Source organism: Bidens hawaiensis, unplaced genomic scaffold (genome assembly GCF_021521415.1).
Source record: "Bidens hawaiensis isolate Kalapana, Puna unplaced genomic scaffold, B.hawaiensis_p1.1 tig00020643_1, whole genome shotgun sequence".
NCBI classification, from domain to species: domain Eukaryota; kingdom Viridiplantae; phylum Streptophyta; class Magnoliopsida; order Asterales; family Asteraceae; genus Bidens; species Bidens hawaiensis.
In genome coordinates this window covers 54232-66173 of record NW_027493158.1, presented here as the reverse complement: position 1 = coordinate 66173, position 11942 = coordinate 54232, and the positions used below count along the sequence as shown (strand labels likewise).

The following is an 11942-nucleotide window of genomic DNA, read 5'->3' as shown; positions in this document are numbered from 1 at the left end:
TTGACTATTATTTAAATTTTGATGTTGAAGACCTTTTTTATTTATATTTCAGTTTATTTAGATTTCAGCTTATTTTAGCAGTCTGCAGATGTTAAAAAACAAACAGTCTTCTTGTTGCAGACTGCAGAGTTTTGGTCCACCTCTTCTGCTACAGATGTTGGCAGATGTGGTTTCGCAGTCTTCTGACATTTTACCTCTGAAAAACAAACAGCACCGATGGTTATTCCAAATCAAGCAACAGGGTCTTAAACACCAAAACATTGCACATTATTGGTGCTAAATCATGTGAAAAAGAAGCCAAAACATGACATGTGTTTAGTGTATAAGAAAGATAGGGTTATGAGGTTTGAAATGACTTTTAAAATGTTTTCCATATGTCAATAATATGGAATGTGGAATGACACCCAATTCAAGTAGGATGCTAATGATATATAGGATCCAATACCTAAATAATAAGTTAGCTCCTCTTTTGCATGTGCTCACCAACTGTTCTTTAGCTTTCCATAGCCTAAAGATACCCTAAGTATAAAGATTATGACTCACACAAAACTGAACAACAAACTTTAAGTTTCCAGAATTACTGGGAAAGTTATTCCATGTCCTTTAAACTTTTAGTTTTGTTTCTGATAAGTTTCGGGTCTTCTAGTTCAATGGTATGCCGGTGATGGTTAAGACTTAAGACTTGGAGTCTTTATGGTCTCATGTTTGAATTCTAACTCAAGTGATTTCTCACAGTTTTGGTTTTCCCCTTAATGATGTTTTTGGGTGAGTAGGGTATGTAGTGTTAAAATCAGTATAGACGGTTGACACACTGTCTCAGGAAAGCTCACTCGAGTATTGAGAGTAGTTCCGAACGTTATTATAAAAAAAGAGAATGAAAGATGGCTGGTGCGTTTTACATGATTGATTATAATCATATATAGTATCTACGGGTGTAAACGAGCCAAACCACTCGTGAGCTACTCCAGATCAACTGGTTAGAATTTTGATTTGAGCATAGCTTAAACGAGCTCTAGCCTAAAGACAAGTTCGTTTAATGAACGAGCACGAGCCGTACTTCACTTATTGAGGTCTAGGAGGATCGTGAACATAAAGCAGCCTATTGTTTACTCACAAGTAGGGGTGTTCAAAAAGCTCGCGGCTCGTGGCTCGCTCGAAAATAGGTTGGAAAAAGCTCGGCTCGAAAAAGCTCGATTCTAAATGAGCTCGGCTCGATTTTTGAACCAGCCGAGCTCGAGCCAGGGTCAGCTCGGCTCGTGGCTCGGTTTTGGCTCGACTCGTTAGCTCGGCTTGTTGGCTCGTTTAGATTAAACCCTAAATTTTAATATCTATATATAATAATATCATACTTATACGTATATTATGTCACTCGATACCTAAAACATTATAAAATAATAACTAAAACAAAACATATAAAGTTCTAATTATTAATTTTTTTATAATATGTATGTTAAAATTATATATTTTTATCTTTTATATATCAAAATTTGTAAAATAAGAAACTAAAAAATTAAAAATAAAAAAATAAAAAAATTCAAAAAAATTAAAGGAGACTGGCTCGACGAGCTCGAGCTCGGCTTGAGCTTTAAACGAGCCGAGCTCGAGCTCGATTTTTCAGCTCGATAAAGAAAACGAGCCGAGCTCGAGCCAGCTCGATTAAGTTTGAGCTCAAGCTCGAGCACACTCTGGCTCGGCTCGACTCGGCTCGTTTACAGCCCTACTCACAAGTTAAGCTCAGGCTTTAGAATTAAAGCTTGAAACGAGCATACATATTGGGCTCACGCCCACCCTCCACATGATCAAATGTGGCATGGAAAGAGAATAATTATTTAAAAAACAAACTCACTTTATTATAATATTTTATATGTTTATTTAATTTCACATGTAACTATTACACACTTTTCCGTGAGGCGTTTTTCTCCCACACGGCAGTAACGTGGCGAAACATTTTTCAGTTTATCATGGCTCCACGACGAATGCCCATAGTGCATAAGGCTAAATGAGGTATTTGTTAATGGCTAGCTATTACACACTCACATAAAATGATTATTTTCTATGAAGAGACTTTTTTGTCTTGTACAACCCCTAAATAGTAACCATGACCTAATAGCTACAATACATTCGCAATCCAAATCTAGAAAATGGCCGGTTCAAGTCTTTATCTGTGTAGGCTCCACAATTGTCCATACAATAGGCTTGGCTGTCATAAAATATGGCACATACTTCGGCTAGGTACAAGGTTTTAGACCTCCCTGTGTGGTCCTAAAACTATGATCATGCACTTCATATTCTGCCAGCACTATACTCTGGAGCCTTGTTGTATATGATCCTTTTGCTATAGCATATATGTTTTGTTTTTTGAACATTTATTACATCTAAGTTGCAAGTTTCTTATAAATTCCACCACCTTAAGTTCTAGTGTATTGTGTGGCTTTGTTAATACCTAGGGACGGTCAAGATCACATAGTTATGGGTCCCAAACTTTGTTTGAGCTTCTATAATGCAGGGTCGTCGCTTAGGTGGCGTTGGATGAGACAAGGAAAGGATGACACCGATTTTTATGGCGTGTTGATGGGCATGCAAGGACAAGAGAGGGGAGGCAAGGGGTGGTCCGGAGGTGGGTCCTTCAACTCAGTAGCGAAGCTTGGATTGAGGTACCGGGGGGCCGAGCTCAAAATGTATACAAAATTTCACAAACGAGAGTGGGGCCGGGCTCAAATTTTCGGCCCAAAATGGCTAAAATTACACTGCGTATAAAAGTTTTCGACCGAAAACGGGTAAATTGACACTACTGCGCAAAAAAACAGGGGGACCGGGGCCACCCCCAGCCCTCAATGAAACTTCGCCAATGCTTCAACTGACGTGGTCACGTTTGTCACGCATCACATTGTGGATATATTTACGGTTTATATATACTCCTGTATTTTTAACCGGTATCGTTTATCTTCTAGACAAACAAATGCATACTTTTTAAAAAATTAAAATGAAAAATCAAGTATAATAGGGATAATAATGGAACCCTTTGGTTATGTCATAAGAACATATGGATGTAGTTGAAGTCACCACACCAGGTCATCATCGGCAAGCTTGCATACAAAGTGGGGCACAAATGCTCCACAACTACATTCATAAATCATAATTGTTCAAATAAATTAAAAATTAAAAACAAATAATTGGGCAAAAGTCCTCTCGATGGGGACATGGTTCCACATGGCAAGATAGTGACGTGGTGACAGGGTGGACTGCATTTACTGATGTGGCATGGGTATGTGGGCCATCTCTCACGAGATTGTATGAAGCCTCTTTATTTTCTGTTTTCCCATTGGTTCCTTTTCTCAAGCTCACCTCCTTTGTTTTATATTATTAAACTTTTAAATATAATTATTCTTATAAATTTACCCTAAAAATTTTATATATTTAAATAAAACAAGAATAATTAGTTTGAAATAAACACGTAAATAATTTAATTTTTTTTCGTGTACGCTATAAGGATACCCAACATCCTAAAAAATACTTGTTTCGTGATTTTGTTTAAAACACGTAAATAAAATAATAACTATGAACATATGTTGCAAAAGTACCAATAAACATGTAATGTGACCATGATTCATCATTAATATCTCATATATATCATAACCAATACAAGATGTGCACTGTAACAACATATAAGTTATAACATCATATATACCATAAGTCCATGACCAATCCAAGATGTGTACTATAAATCTATAATTACATGTAGCATATACATATACACATTGTTTACTTGTTAGAATGTAATGTAAGGTGGCTAATTAAATAATGAAAGGGTTGGTGAATATGAATTATGATGTGGAGATAGAAAGCAAAGGCCAAAGCGTAAAGAATTGAATACTTGCTATATTACCATCTGCTAAAGATATTAAAAGGGTGTGATTCCTGTGCCTTGCAAGATAAGCCTTGCTTTTTCCCTTGCCTTAAAGATGTGCTCATCTATATTCACCATTTTGCCCTCCACACCATTGCTACCATTTATTAAACAAAAAAAAGAAAAAAAAAAAAGAAAAAGGCCTTACTTTTAATTAAGAATTATGATGTTAACGACTTAGTTCACTAGTTACAATTTACATATAAGATTTTAGCATACAAATTATCTTGCTAATTATTGTTGGTAGATAATTGTCAACAGATATTGACTAGCACCACCGAATTTTAGTTTCCTTTCATTTCTTTTTAATGTTTTTGATACTTTTGTCGGACATGTGTAGTGTTTTCAACATATCATTTATAGAATGTTAGAAAACCATATTTTTTCCGATTGTCAGGTAATTCGTCTTCTATTATGGTGACTAATTTATATTGTTTGAGGTGAGGTTTCTTTTCAAGTACCCAAATTTGTTTTTTTTTTCTTTTCTTGCTATATTTTGGGCTTATTGGGTCTTATTTGAGTACTTTTTTTTAAGAGTCTATATAATGGGCGACAAATTGAGAGAGTTTTGGGCAAATTGGGGCTACAACAACCCCCCCCCCCCACCCCACCCCCCGGATGATTGAGGGGGAAAAAGATTTTTCGTCGGTGTATATGTTGAAAATAATAATAAAAAGCTAAAAAGGGGGCGATAAATGACGACAACACAACTACACCCTTATAAATTATAATAGAAATCGCTCATCTGCTGACGTGGTGCCACGTGTCGAAAATCTCTCCCATTTTATAGTCATCCACTACACATTACCTTATATATATGACTTCAAAAAAAAATTATAATCATCGAAGATACACAAAAGCTTTTGAATTATTATATTATTTATCTATTTTCCATTTTGGAATTTTGTTTTATTAGTTGGTTTGACGTCCACTAAATATATAAACTCATATGTCGATGTAAGAGTTTATATGTTTCTAATGAACCGACTTGATCGGTGTGTGTGTAGTGAATTATTTTTATGAATGATATACCAATCCTAAGGCTAAAATTAAAAGGTGGTAATAGGAGATTATGAATTTAATTATTGTTTGTATTATTAATGGTGGTTAATTAGTTATTAAATTTGATTATAAATAACCACTATTTATAACTCTCTAATCTTTAATTCCTTATCATATACAAAACCTTGTTACATTTAAACTAGGGGGGGGGGGGGGGAATAACTCGGAAAACCTCTAGGTTTGTAAGTATGAGATTAACCTCCTTACTTATACAAGATTACTAAAATAAGGAATCCTCACACCCCACAAACGAAGTTTAGTGTTAAAATTCAAGTTGTAGTTAACATGACTGATTTATATAAACTTCTAGATATATGATTATTTTGTTTGATTCCTTGGTAATGAATGAAAAGGTGTTGATAATCTTGTTGAATCAGAACTTTATTATTTAGAAACTGAAAGACTTACAAGATTAATATTGTGAAATAAATTGTTGGATAGACAACATAGTAATAATTTCAATCTCATTAAAGATTGGATTCGACTGGCCACAAACATTCTGCCCTAGTGTTATTTGGAACGTCCAAGGAAAACGGATATTGATACCGCTAAATGTGTACCAATTTGAGAGATGAGGAGATTAGAGTGTCCACTAGATAACTAGGAGATTCTATTAATAATTCATTCATGTCACAACTATGGTTATGTCATGTATCAAAAGATTAATAATAACATACACAATTATCTCATTTGTACTTACAATTATAGATCTAAGTTTATATAAATAAATTCACTTGCTAATTAGTCTCACTCTCATCATTGCCTTTTGTGTAATTTCACATCGATGTAAAATATCCAAGAAAGGAAATTCTTAACAACCATTAGGGCCTTTTTGAAAATAAATTAGCTGGAGGGAAAAAAAAGTCAATTAAGGGTAGATTTGTAAACTTAACACTTTCCCGATCCGTGTGATTAATTTCCGGTTTCCCACCAAGTAAAAAAAGAGATGACTTTGACTTGATACCTGCTATAGCCAGTTATAACTCGATAGACTTACCTGCTAACCGGATGACTTTTATTTGCTTTTTATTCTTGACGATGACGATTAGTCTAATCAAACTAAAAGATAATCGTTTAATTCTGCTATGCTTTAAAAATATTGATAAGAGTATTCAATTTCAAGATATTTATTTTTAACCCATTGTAAGAGTATTTTCAATAATTATTTACTCTTAAATTAAAAATTACATTAAAAATAATTATTTTTTCTTTGTTATTCAATTAAATAATACTTTTCAATACATTTATTATTATTTTTTCTTCTCCACTTACAACTAATTTTCAACAAATATTAAAAAATTATTGAGATTAAACAATAGTTTTTCAAATATGCAAAAAAAACTGTATTTTCTCTCTTACTCACAAACCAGAAACCATAAATCATCCCATATATTATAAAAACATTACTCACAAAAAATGCGAAATAGAATGTGAATGCTTTAAGGCTCTTTGTTGTGAAGGGTATTGAGGCGCCATTGACCATCTAACACCGCCAAACCATAACATCCTCTGACGCCATCAAGGTATCGCCGAGCTCAAAAGTTGGAGACCAAACCCTAACTACGTGGCGGTAACATGGCGTCAATGTAACACGATAACTGCTTTAGTTAGTTATACCATGACACACGCATAACATGTTTTTGTATTGGATTTATCTATATTATATATAATACATCAAACAAGGGCAAATTAAGACACTCATTTTTAAGTAATTTACAACACTTAAAGCATGAGTTACATGTGTTAGTAAGGGTAAACATGTCTTTTAAACACAATCCATTCAACTTACAAGTTTGGTCCCTCATCTTTAACCATATTATATTTTTAATTTAACTTGTAAACTAACTTCCCACCCATGATTTTTAAATGACCATATCCTGTTTATACGTTAATATTTTTATAAACAAATTGCACCATAAAAACAAGCATTTTATTCTTTTTAATTTGGATATGATATTGTTGTAATTTTATTTTTTTCATTTTAAGTAAATTAATATGTTACGTAGTAGTGTTCAGTATCGGTTTTGATGTTTTTTAAGTTAAACTTGTGAGTCCAACCGTTAATACTGATTTTTTGTTGTCAAAAACCAAACTCAACCATTGAAAGTTGAAACCGAATCGTTACTAACAGTCTGGTTCTAGTTTGGTTTCACAGTTTAAACTTTAATAATAAATTTATTTTAAAATAATTAATAATTTAAATGTGTCATCAATTTTAACTAAAAACCAACATAATATGATACTTGAGATGATCATAAATAAAAAATGATAATTTTAGCAACATAAATAGTAAATATTAATGGAAGATACAGGACGTGAAATAATAACAACAAAGATTACAAAAAGAATCATATTGCAATTAGGTTAATTTACAGTCTATCCTGGTTTCATATGGCCGGTTGCAGATATAAACCGCGAACCAACCATTCACTACGTTTTGAAAATTTTGAAACCGACCAACAAACCGAAAGTAAAAAAGAAAAAGAAAAAAGAAGTCAAACCAATGACCGATTTAAACGATTTCAATGTTTTAACCGAACCATAAAAACTTATATTTGTACATGATTAACAAGTTCAAACACACACTACATTGCGCGGACACCCGTCTAGTATTAATAAATATATTGAACGTTTTTCAAATATAATTTACTTTTAAACAACTTGATATATTTTTTTACTCACAAGATGCTCATTTATCTTTAATTGATTATCTACGTGACTACAACTATTTATTAAGATTCATATTAATGTTAATGAATTCATTATTCACCAACCTCATAAGTTCATATTTCAATTATTAAAAGTTACTATAAGATTTATATAATAATTATTATATCAATCATCAATGTAATGTCTCCTTTAAACAATCACTCGTATAACATACGATTTACAATAAAAAGAATAAAAACATTTAAATATTAGTTAAACATTTGAAAACAAAAATTGAAAAAAAAAAGAGAATATGTGGTGCCAGCCAGCCAAAATATGTAAGGATCAAAACCTTCCTCTCTCCTCACAGCTGGCACTATATTTACACACAACCCCCTCTCTCACATTTAAAACCCCTCCCATTCCTATCTATCTCCACGCTCTCTAAATTAATATGAGTGATACTTCTCTTTCATACACCTAAAGACCAAAGAGTGTGGATTTTAATGGTCGATCATTTCATATCCCCAACAACAATGGTTGCATCATCATCTCCTTCTCATTCCTACGGTTGTGTTGAAAAGAAGTACTGGTGGCTCTCCAACAAAAAGGTATGTTGTATGTAACTAGTGGTCGCACCATCCGTCGGGCACATAAGTTTTCGTGGCATAAACTTTTTTATACATATTTTATATATATGTTTTTTTATTAAAAACAAGGTTGTTTAGAGAATCAACATGTCTTCCTCCTATTTGCTTTTAATACATTTGGTTTTGGTTTTCTGGCCGAGAGTCTATAAATTTTTTGAGCAGCTCCTAGGTCTCAAGGTTCGTTTTTAGTAGGATTGGCTTTGCTATTCAAAAGGGGCCGCGCGCAGTTTGTTGCCCGTTTACCTGCCACTTTATTGTAATCGTAATCGCTTTGCTTGATATGTGAAATATGCATCATCGGCTAAAACAAGGTTATTTGTAAATAAATCGGTGGATAAAATTTTTATCTGAGTACATTAGCGAATAAAAAGTTTTCGTTGACAATGTTTTTAATTTGGAATAGAAAGCCGAAGTACAAACAAATGTTTGCAAGATTCAGAAGCACTTCTTATAACTTTTTACGATTTTGGCTCGACCGAGGTATTTAAATGTGTATCATTAACCATTTCCATTACAATTCACAGATCGTGGATAAGTATGTGAAAGACGCGAGAGCACTAATCTCGTCACAAGACCAGAGCGATATCGCATCGGCTCTGAACCTACTCGATGCGGCACTCACATTATCACCGAGATTTGAGCAAGCGCTCGAGCTAAAAGCCAGATCTCTGCTATATCTTAGAAGGTATAAAGAAGTAGCTGATATGCTTCAGGATTATATTCCTAGCTTGAAGATATCGTCGGATGATTCGTCTACATCGTCGTCTGATGGTAACTCGCAGCCGTTGTCTAGAGAAAGAGTTAATCTTTTGGACTCGCTGGACAATGGAGAACCGTCGTTTAAGTGTTTTTCGGTGTCTGATTTGAAGAAGAAGGTTAGGGCTGGCCTTGGGAAGCATTGTGATAAAGAAGGTCAATGGAGGTAATAATAATAATGCATTTATTGTTTGTTATATAAACTTATAATTTGAATTTTTTTTGTTGATAATATCGATGAATTGTTTGATTAGCTTATAGGTTACGCTAAACAAGCATCCGTAATTATTGAAGTTCATGGTTTTCAGGCAAACTTTATTTTTTTTTAGCTTTGAAAAAGTCAAATCTTTTTGTTTATATTAATATTAATACTAGTGGCTAAATTTGGTATTTTGTTGATCAGCTATTCACACTACGAGTGTACGTGTTGCGATTCGGTGAGATTTTTGGTTAAAACCGAACTGAAAATCAATACTTTGGTTTTTGGAGTATTTTAAACCGTTCGGTTTTTCGGTTTTTATTTTGATTTAAGTTCGGATTCGGTTTTTGTCATTTGACCTTGAAAATTTTAGGTCAAAAGAAAGATTTCAAAAAATAATTAATTTAGGTATAAAATTTTTTGTTAATTGTAAAATAATAGGATATTAAACATTTTACAATAAAATGTTTTAGTTACATGTTTATTAAATTCTTATACTTTTTTTAATATAAAATACAGAAAAACAAAAATTTAGGAATCTGGTTCGGTTCGGTTTTTGTTATATGACCAAAACCGAACCGTTATTTGGTTTTTACAAAACATAAAATTAAACCGTCGGTTTTTTCAGTTATAGATTGGTTTTTTCGGTTTTCTTGCACACCCCTAATTCACACTGTTTTAAACTGATATTTGGATAAAAGTAGGATGGCCGTTTAGCCGGAAAATTTCAAAGTTTGACTTTCTATGGGTAGAACAGTTGTTCAAATATTGGCCAAATAGTTGTTCTGGCTAATAGTTTTCAAAGTGTGATCACCTATGGTTAGAATTGTCTTTATATTAGCCAAATTGTCGTTTTGACAAATAATTTTCAAAGTTTGAAGTCTAAACGTGAACAATAATTTTTTATTTAATTAAACGGTTGTCTGTGTGTGTTGTGATATTAAAATGAGTAGTAACTTAGTGGTTTCTGACCGAGTTTAACTTAATGTGATTACAGGTACTTGGTTTTAGGTCAAGCGTGTTGCCACCTAGGTCTAATGGAGGACGCGATGGTCCTCCTTCAGACCGGGAAACGCCTTGCGTCGGCTGCATTTCGACGCGAAAGCATTTGCTGGTCTGACGACAGCTTTTCGTTCTCTGCCGATATCATAACCGATGGAAACCAACCACAAACACCTCCACAGACAGAGTCCGAAAGCATTTGTCACCTACTCGGTCACATCAAGCTCCTCGTCCGTCGCAAAACAGCCGCAATTGCCACCCTAGAAGCCGGTCTCTTCACCGAAGCGATCAGGCATTTCTCCAAAATTGTCGATGGTAAACGCGGCGCGCCTCAAGGGTTTCTCGCAGAATGCTACCTGCACCGTGCTGCAGCTTACCAATCCGCTGGACGGATCGCAGAGGCCATAGCGGACTGCAACCGAACACTAGCTTTAGAACCGTCGTGCATTGATGCCTTAAGCACCCGAGCTTCACTCTTTGAATCCATCCGTTGCTTCCCTGACTCACTTCACGATCTCGAACACTTGAAACTGTTGTACAATTCAATTCTTCGTGACCGAAAACTTCCCGGTCCGGCTTGGAAACGTCATAACGTCCGGTACCGTGAAATACCCGGAAAGCTATGCTCGTTAGCGTCGAAAAGCCAAGAACTGAAGCAGAGGATTGCGTCAGGTGAAACCGGGAATAACGTGGATTACCATGCCTTAATCGGATTAAGACGAGGCTGTTCAAGATCCGAACTAGAAAGGGCACATTTGTCACTAGCGCTACGTCACAAACCGGATAAATCAATTTCTTTCATTGACCGGTGCGAGTTAACCGATGAAGTTGACGTGGATTCGATTAGAGACCGAGCAAGGATGTCCGCTTTATTATTATACCGATTGATTCAAAGAGGTTACACCAATGTAATGAACATGATCCTCGAGGAAGAAGTTGTGGAAAAAGAAAGGAAGAAAGCATCTGCAGCTTTACAACAAGAAATGCAGCTGCAACATGAGCCCATTAAAACCGTGACGAAAATAGACGATCAAGATTGCGAAAACAAAAAATCATCGGTTTATCAAGGGGTGTTTTGTAGGGACATTGCAGTGGTTGGGAATTTATTGTCACAAGCGCGGTTTAACCGTCCTATCTCGGTTAAGTACGAAGCTTTAACATGTTAAATGTAAGCGGAATCAGAATCGGAATCAGAATCAAGAACATCGCGCGCACCGGCATTGGCGAAAGAATATTATAAATAAACAAGGAAGTGATTTTTGTACAAAAGGGGAAGGGGTAATTTACAAAGGAAAGAAGCCAAAAAAGCCTGGAAATTTTTGTATCTTTTTTACTAGTACCGGTGTTACTATTATACTATTAATATTAATTTTACCTTTTGGGTTTGGTATGGTACATGTGCGGTGTTAAATTGATAACCACTACAACCATTACTATTCTGTAATGGGATTAAAGGGTTGGTTGGTTGGTTGGTAAAAAAATTTAATTGAATGGTAAAAAGTGGTTGGTGGGTTTGTCTTGTGTGTCAAAATATTATTATTGTTATTATTATTATTACTGTAGCTTCTTTTTACTTCTTTCTCTATTGCAGTAAGGCTGAGGGGTGTGGAGCGTTAGAAAGGGCGCAAGAGGCCAGACGATCGCGCCCCGGGGCGCGAGCACCACACCACCGAGGCTCGAGAGGGGCGCGAGAGCGGAAAAAGAGGCAGGCGCCAGG

General features: G+C 34.8%; 1 protein-coding gene across 1 annotated transcript; it reads left to right on the top strand.

Moving 5' to 3' along the window:
* Window positions 1-7862: 7862 nt before the first annotated feature.
* On the top strand, window positions 7863-11630 carry LOC143561231 (uncharacterized). Its single transcript, XM_077049357.1, has 3 exons — window positions 7863-8229; window positions 8793-9190; window positions 10221-11630. Exons 1-3 carry the CDS (start codon window positions 8125-8127, stop codon window positions 11389-11391), a joined length of 1674 nt encoding a protein of 557 aa, XP_076905472.1. The 5' UTR covers window positions 7863-8124; the 3' UTR covers window positions 11392-11630.
* The last annotated feature ends 312 nt before the right edge of the window (window positions 11631-11942 follow it).

Excerpts from the sequence above, each read along its gene's own strand:
- LOC143561231 (XM_077049357.1), top strand. The coding sequence starts at position 8,125 with ATGGTCGATCATTTCATATCCCCAACAACAATGGTTGCATCATCATCT. Across the intron at positions 8,230-8,792 it reads GGTGGCTCTCCAACAAAAAG|ATCGTGGATAAGTATGTGAA; the intron begins GTATGTTGTATG and ends TACAATTCACAG. Across the intron at positions 9,191-10,220 it reads GATAAAGAAGGTCAATGGAG|GTACTTGGTTTTAGGTCAAG; the intron begins GTAATAATAATA and ends ATGTGATTACAG.